At 40.0% G+C, this 22,879-nt stretch overlaps 1 protein-coding gene across 2 annotated transcripts in view; it reads right to left on the bottom strand.

Moving 5' to 3' along the window:
• The window catches only part of BICD1 (BICD cargo adaptor 1), a 120,327-nt gene that overhangs the window by 13,639 nt on the left and 83,809 nt on the right, over window positions 1–22,879 (bottom strand). For both annotated transcript variants that reach the window (XM_069967764.1, XM_069967750.1), the window contains exons 5-7: window positions 20,666–21,748; window positions 17,444–17,595; window positions 15,381–15,588 (exon numbers count right to left, since the gene is read on the bottom strand). In XM_069967764.1, the coding sequence (XP_069823865.1) occupies window positions 15,381–15,588; window positions 17,444–17,595; window positions 20,666–21,748 (1,443 nt within the window). The remainder of the gene's footprint in view (window positions 1–15,380; window positions 15,589–17,443; window positions 17,596–20,665; window positions 21,749–22,879) is intronic.

Raw genomic sequence — 22,879 nt, 5'->3', positions numbered from 1 at the left:
GTTTACGTCATTTATGTGGATAAGGTCATTTAAGTGGAACCACTGATATGAACCCAAATATGTTCTACTTCAAAAACAGCATTTAAAATTAACCAGCACTACCCCTGTGAGGATCTTCTATTCCTAACATTTGCACAGTGAAACACCAAAACACCACCGCTATGCGAAGACTCCCAGAGTAGACCGCTTTTTAATGTCAATTTGGGTGGTCTAAAAAAAAAAAAAAACTATATAGAAAAACAAAAAGGGAAGCTTTGAGGCTTCCAAAAATTATCATAGGCCATAGGCTTTAACCATGTTTTCCCAGACTTCCTTGGGCTGCATCCAAACTCTTCAGCCACCAGTATTCAAATGCTTATTTCTAGGAAATGGTTTGGAAAGGTTTTGATTGGCAAACTCAAAAAGGGGTGTGGCCTACAAACTGAAAGGAGGCGTGATTTTTAAAATATGACTCTGGTAAACCAAGTTCTTTCTCTTACAATATAACCAAATATCTAGATTACATGAAACCGAAAAAGATTTGGACAAACTCTCCTAAAAAAACATTGTCTGAAAATAAATGTAGGTTTGAAGGTTCAACCGAAATATTAATTTTACTATTCATGGTTCCATTAAGATGTCTTTTATTATTATGTGACACCTTCAAACCTGGGGTAGCATGTTATACTTGGACTTTACTTTCGATGGTTACAATAAAGAAGCAGACCCACAATGCAGTAATGAAATGTGTGGATATGGCAGAGCTGGGATGAAAGAGATGACTCTGCAGGAATCGTTGTGATGAGGATGCATTATAGGGGCAAAAAGGAAAATTGTGGGAGTGCTTCTTTAAGATCCATTCTGGTGGCCACCAAATGCATTTTTGTATCTGTTCTTTTTAGACAAAATCAATAACCAGTACAATTCTGTTAAAAATTTTGTTAAAGAAAAAACTAAACTAAACAAAAAATGTTTAAAAACGCATTACATCAAGAACAAAATACATAAATATTTCAGATTTACAGGGAACCAGGGAACTGATAATTAGAATTTCCACACAAAGAATTAGAAATGTTTTTGTCATTCTATAATTTTTATGTAGGTTTTTTTTTTTCTACCTTTGAAACATAAATTTTAATTATAATGCTCAGATGATTATCCCCTATAATAAAGAAGACCTAAGGTTTGTGGAAGAGAACCATGGGACAAACATAGGCAACTTTTTTTGACCGGAATAGAATTCTTCACAAACGTTGATAATAAAACCTTTAAAAAAGACTTTATTCAGTAAATAAAATCCCAAAATGAATATATAAATGTCATGAATATAGCCGGATATAGACTATGTTTATTGTCATCATAGCATTCTACAGACCAAATGGACATGAAACAAATAATTTCCGGAAATGAATATTCTAGGAGCCAAACTAGCTCCATGTTATACCTTCGAGTGACATAACAATTTGTGCTACATTCTGCCGGGTCCATGTATCAATGCCCGTTATATTTCATGTAATATTGTGGATTTTTAAAAATTTCTAACCAAAAAATTGCATAATACCTCGTTTTACCATGCATAGAACAGAAAAAAGTAAAAAAACAAAAACAAAAAACTTTATACATTAATTATACTGGGGAATTTCTGTAGTCTATTGTTTTTTAATTGTAGTAGATTTCTTAGATTTCCATTTCTAGATTGGCCTAGAGATGAGGATTTTGACCAGAGCCCTTCTCTCCAGTTAACTCCAAATATTCAATGGACTTAAAGGGGTTTTTCAGCCAAAATAGACTGATGAGCTATCCACAACACCTAGCACTCGAGGCGATCAGCTGTTCAGTGCCTGTGCTACTCGTGAGCGGGGCTGGAGCAGTTTGTCCTGGTTCACTGTGTCCTGGTTAACTGCAACACAGCTCCCATTCAAATAAAGAGAAGCAAAGCTGCAGTTACAGGACACCACAAGAGTTGAGCAAACTTCGAGATTGCTCAGGTTCGTCCGAACCTGAGTGTGCGGCATTTGATAAGTGGTGGCTTCTAAAGGTGGATGCAACCCTAAAGAGTCCTAAAAACATGAATATAACCTGGCTGTATGTATGTTTTCCAGGACTCGATGGGCTGCATCCAACTTCAGCAGCCACCGCTAATCAATGCCGCACACTAGGGTTCGGACGAACCTGAGCAAGCTCGACAAAAACTGTTGGGCCTGTAGTACAGGCACCGAACAGCTGATCGGCCTGGGTGCGAGCTGTCGAAACCTTGTTTCTAGCTCATCAGAAAACCCCTTTAATAAAATGGACAACCCCTTTAATTTTGCTCATCACACATTTACACATTCTGCTGTATGCTCATTTTTACCTAATTTGTCTTGAGAATTCTTTTGAGGAAACGTTTTTTAAAGACCGAACCTTAACATCCCCACTGACATTGACGGATATTTTCAGCCCCATTGTCACCCATGGTGATATTCATTAACGGTATTCTAGATTTTGCTATGATACATAGACCCCAATAAAGTCAGCTATTGATATCCAACAGTCATTTTTGGGTGAATGGAATAACGTTTTTGAGATGGCAATAAAGCAGGAATCTGGGTTGTTGTTTGGTTAATCGTTTCTTCTTTCCAGCTTCGTGTTAAATGGAGAATAAGATGAGAAGAGATAAAATAGTTCTCAGAGTCCATTGCATCTGAATTTTTTTAAAGTTTCTAATATGTAACTTTTTTTAATTTTTAGAAAAGAACCTAATACAGTCAATGGCCTTTATAATACTTCTTGATGATGGTCATTGTTCTTCCTGTCCTCACTTACGTTCTGGAGAACAGATCCAGGAGACAGGCAGCTGAAATGAGATTCCTGTAGTAAGTTATTATGTATTGGGGGCTAAAGGTCTTTTTGACAATAGGCCTTCATCACAGCTGCTGCTTCAAAGTTCATGTAAAATTCCAATTGTTGCATCAAAGGCAAAAGATTGACAATATGTTAGGGATAAAATCAAGGTAAGTAAATAATATTAGTTTCTAAATTGCTCATAACCAGCAATTTAATTAAAGCATATGTATAAATATGGTTACATGTTAAAGGGGCAGTCCATAAATTTAAAAAAATATTTAAACAATAAAAAAAACTGTTAAAACAGTAAAAAAATATATAAATTCAAAATAAATATATATATATATATTCCTTCCCTGTACATTAGTATGAAAAAACATCCACAAATAAATTAGAAATTAGAATAAATTATTTAATAATTTTTTATAAAAATGTGAAACAATTAAAAAAAAATGTGTAAATTTTAAGGAACTATGATGGAGATTTATCAAACTGGTTTAAAGTAGAATTGTCTTAGTTGCCACTAGCAACCAATCAGATCCCACCTTTCATTTTTCAAACAATCTGTAAGGAATGAAAAGTGGAATCTGATTGGTCGCTAGGGGCAACTGAGCCAGTTCTACTTTACGCAAGTTTGATAAATTTTCCCTATATGTTTTATAATTTTTATTATTTTAAATTGTCTATAACAGAAGTTGATTTTTATTTAGTGAATTCTAAGAAGCTTAATAGGATAAACAAATAAATTACTAAAAAAATGCAGTTTATAAATTTAGTTAGGGTCTGCCCCTTTATCGTACAAAAACATAAATTCATTGTTAACTTAACACAACACATATTGTGACACAATGAAGCAGGAGACAGTGAATAAAAAATGGCTATTGTTTTAAATCTAGCGTCTGTAAGATATAAATATATATTTAAAAAAAACAAACATTTTACCCTTTTTCAATTATTTTCTCCAAGCTTATTTAAAAATGTAAAATAGCTATTTAAAAAGTATATTTGAAATTACTTTGTTTGCTAAATTATGAAATCCACGCATGCATCCTAAACTTTAAACCTTAGAATATAATTGGATTTAAAAAAAAAACTTTATAAAATTGTTGATTTTAATTACTTTTATTGATAGTTTTTTTTTTCAATTAGAGTACTGTACATTATCATTTTCTCTTTTAGCCTGGTGTCATATATTTATTGGCACAATAACTATATCCTTTAAAGGATTTACCAGTCTTTTTAAAAAATCACTCGGGGGGAGGAATAAGAGGGGGCTAAAAAAAAAATATATATATAAAGTGCACCACTGGTCCACTCTGGAGTCATTATTTCTAAATGGCAGTTACGCTTTAAGCTGTCGCCATCATTTTAGGGCTGTCACTTCATATTCCCTCAAAAAAATATTCCTGGCAGAAAAGCTCCAATTATGTCCCTGGAAACTAATCATGTGACACTGCAGCTAATCACTGGTCTCACTGGGCACCGGCCCTGCAAAAGACCATTGAGGCAAGTGACTGGCCAGTGTCACATGCTCAGTGTACCTGGGACATCTTGGTCCACAGATTGACGGTGGAAAGGTGGTAAGTTGACAGCTTAAAGGAGTATTTCCATTTTTAGAGGTTTTCTTCTCCTCCCTGCAGCGTAGGGGATATGAAGATGATTTCGGGAGATGTTACGAATACTGGCATCCCTGTGATCTTGAGGACCCCAGACTCCCATCAGGTTGTAAATGTGCGCTACCACTCCATCACTTTTTTATTGGAGGAGCTGAAGGCAGTTCACACATTGTCTTTTTTTGGCCATTTTGGGCAAAATAATGTCAGTTATTCTGAAATCCCAGACATCATTTTAAAATAACAGACGTTATTTGACCCAAAAATGACGGACGTCCAAAAAGATGCCGAAAAAAAAAGAAAAGAAAAGTGAAATTAGCCAAGCAGTGGCTCCATGGCTTCCTTGGGAAATGAAGGGAAAAGTGGTGGGCATATGTGACCCATGGAGGTCCCAGTTCTCTAGATTGCTGAAGGCCCTGGCAGTTGGACCCCTTACGATCAGCTAGTCATCCCCTATCCTGATATAACTTCTGTAGATGAGAATACCCCTTTAAGATTTTTGTATTTTGCTTCCCATTCCCTGCCCCTGGGTAATTGTTTTTTTAAAAAGACTGGAAACACCTAAAAAAAAATTGAAAATTTTAAATATTGGCAAATAGAGAGGAACACCTTTTTTTTTCTCTTCTAGTTTAGTTTTTCATGCTACACAAACATACTGTTCATAACTTAAACATAGCTAATATCATGTTTTCTTACAAATATGGCTATAAATGTTATAGAGAATCATTTTTATTACAAAAAGCTGCTAATAAAATAGTTTAATTAGCCGATATAACATAATAATCATAACAGTAATATTAAAAATACATTTTCTTATAGTATAAAAAAAAAAAAAATAGATGTGGCCATCAAAAAAAAACAAAAACGTAAAAAACAATAATGACAGCTAGGTAATGAGAATGCTGCACAATGGAATGTATTATAGTGTCGCTACAAGGTTACAATGTGATGAAAAACATCATCCATTAAATGCAACCACATCTCATATGGCCTAGAGGTATTGATTCAGCAGACTCATGCCAATAAATCATAGTATCAATTATAACAAGATGATGGTTGTTGGAAGGAAGACATCCAATATATCTGGATAGTCATAACATGCATGCAGATAGTCCTTATAGCAAACAATTATTGGGATGTGGGATATTTATGGACTAATTTAAGGTAATAATCCCATAAATCCCTGATTCTATTTTATAGAAAATTGACAACTAGAGTTGAGCAAACTTCGAGCACAATCGGGTTCGTCCAAACCCAAGCGTGCAGCATTTGATTAGCTGCTGAAGTTGGATGTAGCCAAAGGCCGAACGTGTGTAAAGTTTGCTCAACTCTACACAAGCTGAGATATTCCCAACCTGTATTCTTGAGCTGATAGATGTAACGCCAACAAACACCACCAATAGCTCTTCTCGGTAAACCAACTTGACGCCCAAAAAACAGCATTTACATAACAACCAAGTTGTTTTCTACATTGCCAGAACTGAACACCTATAGGATAAACCAGCGGTGCTACATTTTCATTAGACAAAAGTCGGTCAAACCCACAGATTTTTGCGCGACTGTTGTGTTTGAGGCCTGCATGTAGACAAGGCTTACTTATGTTGGATGCCAACTACCAAATCCTATTATTCTCAGAAAGATAAGCCAGAGAAGTCTGGTAGTTGCTTACTCCTTTCTCCAAGCGCAGCTTGTCCAAGCTGACCGTTAACGTGTATGGAGAAATCGGGAGAGACAGCTGTTGGCTTGTTGACCTTTACTCTAAGGCTGTGTGGGAGAAGTGGGGCATGTGGAGCTCAGTCTCTGAGAAACTAATCTATGATCCCTATAAATATGTATTATAAACCTGATGACCACTGGGGAAAAAAACAGATTTTTTTAAAATAAATCATGTAGATAATCTAGTAAATTATAACAAGGTGTCAAAATAGCAAAAAAATTTAATATTAAAGTGCTAGAGAAGAGAAACCCTTATGGTTGGTATTTTTTCCCAGAGAAAGAAACATTAAATAGACTTCTTGTGTCACAAACTTAAAATGTTTGGTGGTGCCTACTACCTAAAAGGGGTTCTCCATTAGGAATAATGGAAAAAAAGGTATAAAAGCATATATTTACATGCCAATCCTGTTCCAAAGGTGTCTGGGTCCCTACTGAGCTCCACTTTCTGGACACACAGGAAGTGCCTGTCAGCCAATCACTGGCTGCAGAGGTGACCGCCCTCATCCTTGTGTCAAGACAGGAAACAGGAAGTGGTGATCAGTAGGACACATCATCCCTGTACCGGTAGCAGCAAGGGACTAGTGAGTTTTGGACTAGATCTGTTTTGACATTACATTGAAACCTCAGAGATTTTAGTGGGCACCATGTAATACTTCAATTCCCCTGTGCTGGTGCTGCATGAGAACCAAACACTTTTCACCGGTTTGGGGATTCCAGCAGCAGGACACACTGTGATTAGGCTCATTTTGGTAAACTGTGCAAGGTTGAGTACTCCTTGAATGTCAACATACCATAGTCTAACGCAGTAATGGTCGTAACCTCATCTAGACAACTTTCACATTGACAAAAACCAGAGACTGACCTTATAGGATGGAAAGAAGAGCGTCCATAATACTGAAATCCTGGCATTTTGCCATCATTGGCTATGTTGAAATATAGTGGAAGCTTTTTTTTTTGTGACTTCATATTTAAACAAATCTTTTTGAGTACTTGACCTTCTACCTTCATCTTCTACTAGACCAAAATACAATTTTAGTCGTCTGAGGTCGTTGAAAATTTATAGTAAATTTTAAGGAGCCCCTGTTTTCTTAATATGTAACACCAAACGGTTAATAAGACACTGTATATAAGGTCACTTTACAGGCAAACCGCAAACAACCATGTGCTTAACAAACCAAATTCCGAATATTGTTCTCCATACTCATCTAGAACCTTCATATATTTTTGTGCTCTCAAACTTCCCTACAATCCCTACGGTTCTACTTGGCTAATATTAAATTTAAAAAAATTAGTAAAAAAAAAAAAATTAGGTTAAGGTCAATTGCACAGAACATCTATAAATATACAGTTTGTAGACTACCCTGGAATCGTAGAGATTACAATTTTTTTGGCTGACTCGTCACTTTGAAGATGAGAATCACAGAATAAATAATTCATTGGTTTGATTCAGTACTAAATAATCTTTCACTGAGGTCAGTGTGTTCTGTGTAACTGGGCTGTATAAAAGGCCTTGGGGTAAAGACCCTGTTTTCGCGAAGCCTTGATTCAAAGAATGGATAGTTAGTTTGTCGTTCTTGCACGTATCGGGGGGAACACGCAGCAAGCAGAATGTGGTTACCTTTTTGCCTGGAACACATTGCTGTGGAAGTTAAAGAGTGAGGGTCTCTGGTTCTGAGTGGTGGTGGTGATGATGATGATGATGAAGCTGTAAAACTGAAGAGGTTTTTCTGTAGGCGGGAGCTAGAAGATTCCGGACTGTGTGTAAAACTTTGGCTGGAAGCCTGCAGCGGAGAATAGTATTGTGTATTAAGTTGCCCTGTGCTCCTCGAAGCTGACAGCTGGTGGAAGAGAAGTGCAGAAGGCTTTTCTGGGCTGGAGTTGGCTGATGAGGAAGTTCCTGCTGGGACCCTGAGTTGTGGCCTGTCGTGCGTTGCTTGAAATGGAAACTTGGTGCAATACGTGTGAAGCGGGTTTCTTGCAACTGGAGCTGGGAACTGCTGCAAAGACAGCAAACGTGTTACCTGATGTTGGTGGATGGACGACGTTGTGCTCAGAGCTTAGCTGCAGCTACCTGACGCCTGAACTTGGGGTTGCTGGAAATCAATGGTGCTTTTCTTTGTCCCTTCATCTTGTAGCTGCTGCGCTGTTAAGTGTAGATGTAATCTGTGCCTTAAAATATTGAAAAACTCATGGATTACACCAGGTACCAATAGATTCCTAGGTGTTCCCATAGAAAAAAAAAATTGGATACTCTCTGGTCAGTCAAGATTTGCTACACTAGAATAAAAAAAGACTCCTGTCTGATCTTTATGGCGTATTGGTGACTATTATGTCTATGGGATATAAAAATATATTTTTCCACCACTACACAAAATAAAAATGCCTATGAACATTAGAGCAAAGTCTGCTAGAAGGGACTTTTTTTTAGGTGCCATTATTACGTGTAAAAAATTTTACCAAATTTGCACTTGGTGGCCCATGATATTAGGGAAAATTTAACATAATTTTTACCAATTTTGGATTAGGTGGCCCACAATATCTGGCAAAATTAATATAACTTTACCAATTTTGCCCTTTTTACCAGTTTTACACTAGATGGCCCATGATATTTGGCGGAAGAAAAACATGGAATGAAGCACTATAAAAACATCCTCGAAGGATGATATATACATACAATGTTCTTGGGGGGCACACTTTCCTCTAATGTTTTATCCCCTTTAAATTTTTCATCAGAATTGCTAAAAACATATACAAATAAAGAAATAGTAAAAGGTTAACATAAATGGAGAACATATTTTTGGGAACACGGATAGGGGACATGCACTCAATCACAATATAACGTAATAAAAATATTCAAGCCTTTATGGCACTATCCTAATGTCAGTATACCCCCCACTGCCCAACTGTAGATAACACAATTTATTGAGGTATACAATACTAACATAATACTCTTGAACTTCAGATAAAGATAAAATAAAAAAAAAATATTCCTTACGTACGATAATTTACTTCTTAGCAAATAAGAACTTTACAATTATAAGTGATATATGGATCAATCTGTATTACCATTGTGACTAAAACTTCTAAATCTAGGCTTAGAAATCAGTGCTGTTGAAATTTTTCTAAAAACAGTCTACGTAGTTGCAGTAATCATAAAAACATTGGCCCATTAAGGAGCTGCTTGACACCATCACCAATGACAGGAGGTCCTGGTGCCTCAAATACTTCCTTACAGTCTTCTATTACAATATGGGTGAGACCAACCTGTAACGGGAGCCCACTCTCAAGGAGCCCCATAGCGGCTGCATCTTCCTTTTTTTCAAGAGAACAGGAACGAGACATTTGTAGCTTCAAAGTATTTGTTAAGTTTGTCGATCCATGGGTGAACCACATCTATGAGTGATTTAAGCAGCTCTACATAAGTATATTCTGGGGCTTAACGCTTGGCCTCATTACCGTCTCCTGGTGTATATGGCAAATGTACCTCCACCAAAAAAGCGTTTTTGACACCTATCGGCTGATCACTTGCCCTTGTGCACTGGCTGATTATAGGGAACAAGAGGGGTTGGGTCAGATTAGAAAAACATGGCTGCTTTCTTTCAGGAGCAACACCAATCTCTTTCGGCTCCGATCCAACAATACCAAATAGAGAAAGGCGGCCATCTTTTTCTTATGTTATACAACACCTTTAAGCTGGCAAAAACGACAACATAAACATCATAAAATTCATTCTTTTCATTGCAGACGCCCATGCAGAAGAACATGCCACATGTATGTACAAGCTCTATTATATGAGAAAATAGCAAACTGACTCGACATCGGGGCAGATGAACAAAATATCGATGTTCTGTGCAATGATCTTCCATATTTTGTCCAAGTAGAAATAACTCAAAGTGAATAATGTAAGCGGAGCCTACACTGGAGGCAGCCACTCGGGTATTGATCGGGTAGTGATATGACCAAATCAATATTGTCTTTATTTCCCATAAGACTAAAGGCATTTTAAAGAAGGCTGAAACAGTCTGGGGAGGCAAAGGACTCTGCCATTTTTGTGCTGATCATAGATAGATGACGCAGTAAGTCAGTAACGGTATATGATGCTTTATTTCTTTTATCCAATTTCCATTGTCTTCTTATGCAGTATTTAATTTTTTTCCCAATTTTTTTCGACCTAAAGTTTTTGCCATGTATTCTGCAACCACATCTTCCTGTGAACGTGGAGTGGTAACGCCTGGCATGGGCCTTAAAGGGGAACTCCGGATAAGAAAGAATTAAACCTGTTAAATCTCCACCCATAATCTAAGTTTGTGTGTAATAGGTTTCTATTACATGAATTGGTCCGTTTTCCTGCAGCACATCCTGACTCACACCTTGAAACTTCCTGGTCCATTCTGTCTCCGCTTTTTTGTCCTCCCCCTCCCATCTGAGACAGAGGTCACATGATATTTGTCTCTTCAGTTGCCAGGCAAGCTGTAAAATCTCATCTGTAACCCCACCCACCAGGTCACCTGGCCAAGAAACAGCCTCTCCTGAGTAGTACAGGGGAAAGGAAACACTGGTGTTTCATCTCTTTCTCTCATCTATCTATGTAGATGAATATATAGACAGAAAGATACTGTGTTTACTGTGAAAAGTAGAAGCAGATCAAGCCAGTGGTGGGCAGATACAACTGTGTGTATCTGGCAGTTGTCTATGAAATGCAATGTATGGAGGGAGATGTAATTTCCCTGGTGGATGCCATGGTGTAAAACTGGTATCATTTATAAAAATTTAAATCTGGGGCTAGGAGCAGCATAGACAGGTGGGAAAAGTGTCAAACAATCAGTGGGGGATCGGTGATTGCACCTATGTGCTTTTTGTGCATTTAAAGGGGACCTGTCACCCCGGCTGCCGGGGTGAAGCCCGCCCGACCCCACGATGGAGCCCCTTATACATATCCCCCTCTCGAAGTCTCGGTCTCTGGAGCAGTCATTCTCTATGGGTGTCAGACTAATCTCTGGTGAGCACGCACGCGGCTTCCGACTGGGATTTTTTGGTGGAAGCGCGGGGTCCGGGACCGAGACTTTGTGGAAGGGGTAAGTATAAGGGGCTCCACCGGGGGGTCAGGCGGGCTTTACCCCGGCAGCTGGGGTGACAGGTCCCCTTTAATATTTTTTATTGGATCACTGAAGTTCCATTTTAAGTTAGAGTCGGTTTGGTACATCGATGACGTTTATCAGCCTATGTTTTCCTAATGTGAACTAAGTGGAACTTAGGGTGATCCATAAATTATATTAAGTAGTCCATCATCATGTAGATGGAATGGGGAATCCTGGTATGAGCCTTGCATAATTGGTGTTGGGTTCGATACATTGACAACATTTATAAACCCATGAACTGCACATCCCCATGTTTTTGTGGCAGGAGAATTATACAGTCACCATCAAACATAAGGAATAGAAAAGTTTTCAATGTTGCTACTGGGCTTCTTACAGCGATATTGTTTAGGAATCTATTACGTTTTCATTTTCCATATGTATATATTATATGAATATTATGAACACCATCTAAATAAGGTGGGAAGTTGATATATTGTTTGGTTCTAATAGTCTTTAGGATATTTCTTTAGTGTCTTGAGCACTGCTCAGACATTGCTCATGGAACAAAAGGTGAGACGAGAGTAACAGCCCCCTCAGCCAATCACTGACTGAGACGGGACAGCCCCGTAACCAGTGACTGGCTGAACAGGCTGTAACTCTCATCTTGGGAGTGACAGCCTGCTCAGCCAATCACTGGCTGCAGCCCTTTCTCTCTTCAGTCAGTCATTGGCTGAGCAGGCTGTGATGGGAACATCAGAGGCCGGTAAGAGGACACTAAGGGAGTGCGGACAGGTAAGTAGTGATAAGTAAACTTAACTGAACTGCACTAAAACAGTTAAATGCCTGCAATCGTTTGGCTGTTTGAAGCAAAGGTTCAGGCTCGTCCAAACCGAACCTTAAATTAACCGCAATAAAAGTTCAGCAAACCTGCTGAACCAAAGTTTGCTCATGCCTAGTCTATACATTTTCTCTATATATGAATATATTTAAGCTGGTCTGTGCATGCTTGAATTTGGTGGTCGGAGGAATTTTGTTGTTCAAGGAGGAGAGATATTTATACTGGGTGCCAAGCATAATGGTGGCTCCTTGGAACTACTCCCCCTCAACTGCTGTATCCTTGACATATATAAGTAAATCTTGTTCTTGTTTACTTCATTGTGCATTGTGTCACTTGTTGCTTTGTCTGTTTATCTTGGCTTTATCAGCTAAGTAAACCATATCTATTCACTTAGCTATTGTCTGTCTGTAGACCTATTTATTCACACAATCTTAGAATCCTGTTAAGTAGTATTGTTTATTGCGGTTTATATATATGTTTTATTTGTAGTATCTATTTTATTTTAATTTGTATTTTATCAGTGAGAGTCACTCAGACTTTGCCTTCTATTAGCACTCAGTCACTTTGTCTAAAAACCCGCAGACTGGTTGTCAGGAATGTGCAGTAGCCTGGTGTGAACTGGGCCTGGTGTTTGCTTTTGTGTGCCACACCCGATGGCTTCTCAGCTTCCGGCAATGCAAGAGTTAGGGTGGTATTACACGGGACGATTATCGTTTGAAAAATCGTTAAATCGTTCGGCTTTGAACGATAATCATTTCGTGTAATAGCAGGCAACGATTAAACGACCAACGAGAAATCGTTTAATAGGATCCGGACCTATTTATATCGTTTGATCGTTCGCACATCGTTCAGTGGAATAAGAATTCACAGCTGAAATCGTTTCTTGTACTTGGGCGAACGATTTCGGGTCATTTGCCTTAGCGGTCATTTAAGATCGTTTATCGTTAATCGTCGGAAAATTGCTTGGTGTAATAGTACCCTTACACTGACTGCTGCTTGTCATATAGTCCATGCAATGCTCCAATGCAAAAATATTCCCAGTAGCCCTTTTGGAGAAGGAAGAGAGCTTGCTCTGAGGTGCCAACTACTGGAGGTAGCTTTCCTGAAAGTCAATGGTTATCTACTGCTTTAAATCTAAGTTATGGCCAATAGTGCTGTATAATTTTGCAGTCTGCTCAGAATGGATGTGTGTTTGTTTAAAGGGGCTGTCTCATGGAGATAACGGGGGACCTCCAACCCTTGACCTTCGTCTATGCACTAGAGCAAAACTACTTTCAACGATCGCCAAGGTTGGCTTCATTACATGGTAGGACAAACCCTTTACTTAAAGAGAAATTATCAGCAGGTTCATACATACCTGCGTTGGTGATTCTGGCATCGGCCTTCTTTCTTCCCTCGTTGGGGCCCTTACCTGGTAGTTTAACCTGAAGAACATATGTAAATTACTTTGTTTGGTGCACTGTCCTGACCTTCTACATCTTCTCCTACTTATGCATATTCACATATGAATAAGTAGCCAAGTTTACCTATAGAGCGAGAATAGGAGGGGACGAAAAAAACAGCGGACGGGACAGCGCACTGGGGGGCAGAGGAACGCTCACAGTGCACAGAACAGAGTAATTTACATATCTGCTTTAAATTAAACTGGAAAGCAGCACCACTGAGAGAAGAAAGAAGACTTAGCTGGCACAGGTACCTATGTACAAGCCTGTTTATAGTTTCCCTATAGTATTTTAATTAACCCCAGTCAGTGGTTGTAAATTAATATAAAAAATGATAGGCATACCCATATGGTGCACCCCTCTATATCTTGACACATGGACATAACTGCGTCAGGATGTATAAAAGAAAGTTTTAATAGTTTATGTACTAGTCTATCTTATGATGTCTATAGAAAAATGTGCAATGTTTCTTTTTTTTTTTATATTGACTTTTTTATTAAAAAAATTCTGTAAACTATAAACACATTGAAGTGAAGATTTACACCTGGTCAAAGCAAAACGAACGGATGAAAAGAATGGCCAGGTCTATAGACGACGTTTTTCTTGGCAAGTCTTCAGTGACCACTGCTGCTTCATTGACAATGCGTATTCAGTTACGATAACAACACTGATGATTCCCAATTTAAGGTCCTATGATCTGAAAGTCAAGAATTTTTCTGCTACATCAGTTTAGGTGACCCACATTTAATATCACAGTTTTTGCCAAGTGGTTGAGGCAGAAAACGAGAAAATGGACATGTATTATTAAAGCTGTAGTCCAGTGTTTGAACACTTTGTGAAGAATTGAGTAACCGTGATAAATTTTCAAATATTGTTTAAATAATTTTGGTGAAACAGTGAGCTACTTATAAATTATGTAACTGAGAGCCATGGGAGCCATTAGCACTACCCACATTCTTCATAAGATGAGACGCGGAAGACATATATCAATCTAGTAGTGTTGAATTTTCCATATATCAACCTAGACCATCAGGGTAAAAAAATTTTCTCCTTTCGACAAAGTGTTTTTTATACTCGCCCAAGGCCAAAGAGCACCTACTTCTCATTTTCAAGGTCAAGAAGCAAGAAGAGCTGACAAAAATACAAAAGTGCAAAAAGAAGCAAGAAGAACTATGAGAACTTTACTACAAATAATTTTCCTTGAAATTTACTTCACAAAAATAATAGGACTTTCCTTAACCTTTGGCTACATTTCAAAGCCATACACCAGGTTAACCTCCGAAGACAAATGCGTAAGTATTTTTCTGTAACAGTGATGTTTTCTCCAAAGAGTATTGAGATCTACAGGTGAAGTTCAGTTGACCAAATATAGAAACTACTCTGGTGCCTTGGTCTCCTAGTTTTATCCGGTAAGGACCATTGGAATTTTTCCTTTAAGGTGGTAGCAACTTGTGGTGTAAATGCTGCATTAGCATTGAGTGGCCCCATTTATAAAGACTAAAGATAACCAAAAATTGAGGCGTTACCCATATCAGATTCTGTTTTAAATTTTTCCAGTGCAGGTCATAAATGTTTGCCGCACTAGTGTGGTGGTGCCATTAGGTGTATGCATCATTCAACTTACATCCAAAACGGTAGATAAAACACACAACCATATAGACAATGACGGCAGTACACAATAAATGACAGATGGGTGGTTGTACAAACTTGGAAATGAGACGAGACTATACATTAAGAGACATTATCAGCTGGTTTTGTTGATATCTGGTACTGGCTCTGTATGATGGCTAGATGGATACTCGATTATATCAATGACATTGGAGTCCGAACTGGTTGGTTTAGGGGGAAACTGGCTATGTGTTGTGCTAGTAGACTGCTTTAAACTTACTTTGGGGCTTCCGATCTTGCTTTTTCCAGTCTTGCCTTTGGTACGCCAAGATTGCTCGTGGTCAAACTCTAGATCTTCCAACCTTTGCGTGAGCGCTAGCTTTTGCTGGATTGCCATCCTCAACAGAGAATTCAAAGTCTTCTTCTCATCCTCTGCCGCCGCCAGCTGCCTCTGCATTTCATCTAGTTGCGTCACATACTCATCACATCTGCTCAGGCAAAAAACAGAAAAGAGATAGTGACATTTTCAGGGTATCTTTATGCTAGAGAAGACGCATTTACCTTCATATAAATAAGGAGGCTAGTGGAGCACATTTTCATCTTGTGAGCAAAGAGGTGGAGTCTAGAGCCCTAAAGTCAATTACTGCATTGCTAATAAATAGGAATGTTACAATGTCCTCATCTAAGACCAACTCTACCACTATACTGGGTGACAAAATGGGCTCATCCAAGACAAACTCTACCACTATATTGGGTCTACTCTACTCTGTCTACTCTACCCTGGGCTTGCCAAGCCTGAACTACATTTAAGTTCTGATTATTTCCGCTTCATGGCTTCCATTTCTGATGGAACGTTGGTCTGAATTTGTTCCATGACAGAGCCAAATGGCACCTTAAGAACCCTGTTGACCTATAATGGGATTCATTGGGTTTCCACTGTGATTTTCACGCCTGTAATGACAAGAATATTGCTAAATGATTTGCTATGCTTGGTTTCCTCATATAGTAATGGACCCTCCAAGCTCTGTAGGCCATGGCATCTAAAAAGGTTAGCATAATGTTCATGGCGATCAGTAGAGCCGCATCGCAAAGCCCCAACCATGCCTTAGGAGCAGAGACACTTCGCAAAACCCCAACCATCCCTTAGAAGTAGAGACACATGTAAGTATCCAAATATTTCCAATTCGGGATCCTTTAAGACGCCGTTGCCCAACCAATTGAATCTTTGACAGTTATATTTCCCAGAAACTAATGTAACTAGAACCCGTAATTATAATTTCTAAGAGATTATTAAGCAAAAAGGAAAACTCAAGTAAAATTCTTAAAAAATACATTTCTGTATTTCATACAAAAGGTTTCCCGAGTTTGAAGCTTATCTACAGAACCCCTTTAAATAGCTATGAAACACCATAAAATGAGTTTTTGATGCTAGACGTTTATTTGTTTGTACAATAAAGGAGCAGCGCAGTCATTAGGTATTGGCGTTCTCGGCGGGATGAAATTCTTTCTGCTATTTGAATTGATTTTCGGCTGGGAGATATCTAGGCAGATCGCAAGACAACGCAATACAGGAAGATATACAGACGAAAGAGATAAGCAAACCCAATAAACAGGATGGAAGGGTATAAATCAGCGCTTCAGAAGCCAAAGAAGCTATTACAACTAATAAAAGTTAATTATAGATGTAGCGGTCTATGGGCTGGAACATTCTCTTACAGTAAAAACTTTGAACCTTTTCTAAATAAAGCCCCTCTGTCCCTTCATAATTACTTTCCTTGGTTTACCTATTCGGCCATTAATATCTGTGGTTGTACGTAACAAATATCTAAGTTTTGCTCCAGTAAATCGTAAAGCGAATGTACCACCAGATACATCGCTTTGTGTTTTTCACATAAACAGACCAGCACCAGCACTGGAATGGCGGCGCCATGATTCTTTTTTTGAACCGCCCCCAATTCCCGCTCACGGCACTGGTCTATTCCCAAGCACCAGTCAGGCATAAAGCACTGGCGGCGGGCTCGTCGGCCCCAGTGTGACGAAACCCGCTCTGATGGGCCCACCTCCAGTGCTTTATGCCAGACAGGAGCCTGTGCAAGAACTGGGGGGCGGTTTTAAAAAAGGACCACAGCACCGGCATCCTGGCACCAATGTGTTCATGTTAAAAACACAAAACAATGTACCTAGTGGTACACTCGTTTTAAAAAAAGACACCATTGATGGAAGTCATGGAGGCACCTAAGTAGTGGTGCTCTGAGAAAATTGCCACATTTGTTTTTTCTTGATCTTTCACGACAAGCAAATGCAAAATCATGCTAAATATCGATAGATTCCCAAGCTAGTTACCTGGTGGCGAACATGGCTCTTAGTGATGAGAAGGTGGCAGCGTCCTCTTTTAACGCCTTCAGCTCGTTCCGAAGCTTCATCATGGTTTCGGTCACCATTGTCTTCTCATTTTCATACTTATTTTTAAGGTTTGCAAGTGCAACTTCTGCAGTCTGAAACAGACAAAAACAACCTTGGTAGAAGCATGAACTGCATCAAATAGCTACTCGTATATCAGCAAGACTCCACCGGATGTCATAGAGGAAAGCCTCTCTGTAATAGTAGCTCCCAAAAAAGACACCAGAATGGCCACCTTGCAATACTTATTTTATGGACTTTCTTGCTGCCAACAGTGGTTTTGTTGGAGGAGCTGCCTCTAAAACATGCTTAATTGGGACATCCACATACTAAAAGGTAAAGATATAGGGCTGGACGGCACTGTGTGGCTCTGTGGCTCAGGTGGGTGCTTCAACCTCAGTGGACGGACTCCAAGACCACCTTGGTAATGAAATAAACCGAGAAGAGGCAGCACTCCAATATTAATATTGGAGTGCTGCCTCTTCTCGGTTTATTTCACATACTAAAAGGGGTTGTCTGTCCTCATACAAAAAAAAAAAAACGTAGTCGTTGAGCCCGGCCACTCTTGGTCAACCCTTGTGAAAGCAAAGTAAGAGAGTGCCAATCACTGAGATTGACAATTGTAATTGTGGCAATGTCACTATTTTTGGAAGTATAAACAGTGAGAATAAGGCTGGAAAACCCTTAGGTGGTATTCTACAACATAGGAAACCGCAATAAGGCCAAACGCTGATGTTTTAAAGAAACTTAGAAATGGGAGAGCATTTGGGCGATGAAGACGAGAGTCTAAAGGAGGTTCTAACTGTAAATCAATAAGAACATCTAGTATATCTGTATCTGATCACTTCCTTTAGTCACTATTACGTGTTTTAACTGGAAGTTGTATTAGACATGTGTGGTAAGAGACGCTTACTGAGCCTATTACACGGCTAGATAATCGCACATTTTTCAACAGCCGCGCATGAATTATTACACGGAGCGATGTGCGCCTGGCAGCCGATGATTTTTAAACATGTTGACCACCTATTGTAGTCTTTATTACAGGACCATATCTGCCTAATTCGTGTAATAGTGTCTTCACCTCGCCTCTTTTATTGTATGTGCATGGAAAAGTAGCAGAAGTTTTACTAATTATTCTTTAGAAAATCTTGCGGCTATATAATTGTTGACAGATACTAAGGAGAATTAGTCGGGCCAGTAAGTTCTTCAGTGTGTTTCACTATCTCATTCATTTCCTGTTTCACTCTGACTTTTAAACCAATAAAAGTTCTCGCTTAATGTTTTCCAAATTCAAAGGTAAGACCCAAAGTTCAGTCTGCATTAATTTCATACTACATCCCTTATATTAGCTGATTGTGTAGAGTATGTAACTCCTTCATGTACCGTGTTTCCCCGATAGTAAGACACCCCCGAAAGTAAGACATAGTTGGACTTTCGGGGGCTGGGCTAAAGTAAGACATACCCCGAATGTAAGACATAGTACTGTCAGAGGCTCGCACGCGCGCGCACACACACACACGCGCGCGGCCCGGCACGAGCGCTGCACGTCATGTGCAGGGACGCCGGTATTGGTGCGGGAGCTGAAGGAGCAGCAGGGCCCAGGTGACTGCCCGCACCGCCCCCGTCTGGTCCAAGCGACCTTCCCCCCACCCCCCGTGCGCGCACCTGTCCGCCCTCTCTGAGGCCCCGTCCTGCCGCACCGTCCATGCGCCCACCACCCGTCCGGTCCGGCGTCCCTGCTCACTGAGGGGAGTACAGGACAGCCGCCCTCACGTGCTGCTGCTCCTCCAGCTCTGACATGGCCGCCTCCCTGCACACACAGGACAACGTGTGACAGCTGACCTGTCATCTCATCCCCTCAGTAACAGTACAGGATAGGAGGAATAATGGGCTGCAGCAGGCGGGATAACTTATAGCTGTGTGTGTTATCCTGCCAGCTGCAGCACATCCATTCCTCCTATGTTACAGTCCTGCACTGTTACTGAGGGGACTACAGTCATACACCCCTGTCCGCCCCCCTATACAGTCATACACCCCTGTTTCCCCCCCCTATACAGTCATACACCCCTGTCCGCCCCCCTATACAGTCATACACCCCTGTCTCCCCCCCCTATACAGTCATACACCCCTGTCTCCCCCCCCTATACAGTCATACACCCCTGTCCAATATAAGACATACCCCAAAAGTAAGACATAGTGGGACTTTTGGGAGTAAAAAGAATGTAAGACACTGTCTTACTTTCGGGGAAACACGGTAGCTGGCTGTTCTGCTAAATCAAACTTACATTGGACAGTACACTGCTCCTAGCTGTATCGGCTCACTTTACAGAAGCCCACTCTTTCACTTTATTTCCTGTTATATAGGCATGTTGATGATCAGAGGATCATATGAACAATCCAACATGTAACTGATCAACAGTTGTGGCAGATACTATGCATCCATGTATTCAGGAAGGGCAGATCACACAGGATTAAGACATAGAGAAAAGCACAAGAGGAGGGAAGAGTAGTCCTATCTTCTCTCTTACACTGTGTGTATGTGGGGGGGGGGAGGTTTGGGGGGTGTCACACTTTTCACTATCATTTAAGGTGCCTATACACCGTCAATAACTGTTGGCTGCACAATCTGTCATCTCTCCGCCAAACACGTAAGCAGGGAGGGGTAAGCCATTATCAGACTGCCCTGGTGCGGGTTATCTCTACGAGAAAAATAGGGTCGGGCTGTGTAAATCCATTATGCCCAACCCCCTATCTCCACTAACATCATCTGTTGGTGGAGCCTCGGGAGGCCTCCATACAGCAGCAGGTTCAGACGAGTTTAGCATAAATTGTATGGGGACCTTTAGCATCAGTAATGCTTATGGATTAGAACAATCAGTACTAAGCCAGTTTCGAATAGACGTAATATGTCGAGAATTTAGTGCCCATATTATGGCCATAACACCTATCTCCATCGGGGGCTCTAACGTAGATCACCATAGAACCCATTGATTAGTTCAGTTCAGTGGAATCATGATAGGTCTGGGATTTCACAAGTTGCGCCCATGGTGCGGGAGCTAAAGCATGAAGGTATTACGACTGCATAAAATGGACTTTACATAGTGACATACATGACTTTATGTACTCCTGGTGTAGAGGAACCTGGGGTCAGGCTGGAGATATTACCTGTTTATTTGCTTTTAATACAGCTCTAAGGGTTGCTATTTGCTCTCGTTTGGTACTAAGCAGAGACTTTAGTTTCAGAATCTCCTCCATTAAGGCTTCTTTGTCTTTATCGATCATGGGCACTAGTTCCCTGGCGGCGGCTCGTTGACGTGACAGCTGTAAAGACCTGTCCACAGCCTTCTGCAAGTGCTTGATTTGATCCCTGATAATGGCATTGAGGTTGTAGATGTTCATTGGCTCTTTACGAATATCGCTAGAGTCCGACACAGGGGATGAAGGGGGGGCAGTAATAACTGGGGATACAGTAGTGGACTTTTGAGGGGTTGGTTCTTTGCTGGGTTCTATGCTATCTTTTGGTACTGGTTCACATGGACTTCTTGCCTCGACTGGAGAAGCCATACCTCTCCTAGCTAGCCTTGGCGAGAGAAGTCCTCGAGGGTCATCAGGACCTTTCAAGCTTCCACTACGAGTCCCCTTACTTTGCCTATAATAGTCCAACATAACTCTATTTGGTGTTTCATTATTACATAGACAAACATGGTGGTAGAGTTGGGCCAGCTCTTCGCTAAAAGTCACTAGCTCATCTTGAGCAGTATTAAGGGTATTATGGGTTTCATTCGCAATAGCCGTCATGATATGAAGCTCCTTCTCCATAAGAAGTATTTTTTCCCCGCTCTCCTTACTCGCCCTCTCAAGACTCGATACTTGTTCATCATACATCTGGATTCTCGAGTTCAATTTTGACTTCTCCTCCGTGTAGCTTTCTATATGTTTATTGTGTTTTTCTTTTAAGGCTTTGAGTTCAGCTTTGAGGTCTATCACCTCAGTCACGGCTACTTTATACTTGCACTCTAAGATCTCCAATCCATTGATATCCACTTCATAGTCATGGGTCTCCTCTCCCGAAACTTTTGGTTTATCAGAGTCCAACTCTTTGCCACTGTTGAGTCTCCTCATTGTGTTGACGTGTTCTGTAAGTCTATGGACCCGCTCATGTTGCTCGGTTAAGGCTCCTTTTGTATGTTCTAGCTGAGTCTGTGACTCCTGCAGGTTGGTTAGCAAAATTGCCTTCTCTCGTTCCACCTGCGAACAAAAAATGTATCAGTTATAACAATCACTTTATAATACATACATTATTACGAGAGCTCCTGATTAGTGTAGAGGTTTTAAAGATCTCGGGTTCTGAAACTATCGGCACTGTAGGTTACTATTATTTTATTATGGGTATAGCACAATGTTGGTGTGAACTATTACTATTGTTATGTACATAATGAATCGTGCCGGCAGTATTAGTGACGTTGTGCAGCGGGACGTGCGGAGGACATGGGGGCCCATGAACCAGGCTGCCTGCGTCGCCGGATGTGAAGGTCCACGAGGGGATTAGGTGAGTTCTGGCTGGTGGCCTTACTTTCAGGGGGTGTCCTAGTTTAGAGTAGAGGTGCCTTATTTTTGGGGGGGGGTGCTTTAATTTAGGAAAGTTGGTAGGGTGGTTGGGGTGTCTTATTATAGAAGGGCGTCTTATTTTCAGGGAAACACGGTACTTATTTTTTTTACTTAAAAGTCTGAAACGCGTCAGTTTAACCAATGATATTTTTATAGGTTAATATGATATATAATCATTTTTCGTATGTGTTATTGTTGTTTTAACCACGATTAAGGATCATTATTAGTCTGAAATGCTTCGGCTTGACCAGTGATCTTTTTAAAACATTATATAGTTATTTATACTTATTGTCCGTACTTCTTGTTGTTTTTGGTCATTATTAAGGATGAGTAATAATCTGAAAAGCGTCAGATTGACCGGTGATAGTACCTGGCTGTCTATGTCAATCCCATAGAGTTGAATGGAGCAGCAAGACGCATGCTTGACCAGTGCTCTATTGAAACAATGGACTTTCAAGGTCACTAGGAGTCTCATGATCTGCCATCTATGGCTCAACCCATCCATTTCATGGACAGCCTTGTGAATGCATAGACAGTTCTGGGCATTACTAAATGGGTGGCCGGCATATAATACTTTATTTACTCTGTAGTAGTCAATGTTAATGGCTGGAAAAGGGCCATTCCACAACGATCGAATGATCAGTGGGTCAACTTTGGTTAAAAATGGGCCGGTATATATGTGAGAGCAACACCTTATTGTGGAGGTTTTAAGCCTCTAAATGGAAAATGAATGATTCCACTAATTTATACAGTATATTGTCGAGACATTGT

This window comes from Dendropsophus ebraccatus, chromosome 1 (assembly GCF_027789765.1).
Source record: "Dendropsophus ebraccatus isolate aDenEbr1 chromosome 1, aDenEbr1.pat, whole genome shotgun sequence".
Taxonomy (NCBI): Eukaryota; Metazoa; Chordata; class Amphibia; order Anura; family Hylidae; genus Dendropsophus; species Dendropsophus ebraccatus.
The sequence above is the reverse complement of the archived record's forward strand: the minus strand, read 5'-3'. Positions and strand labels throughout refer to the sequence as shown.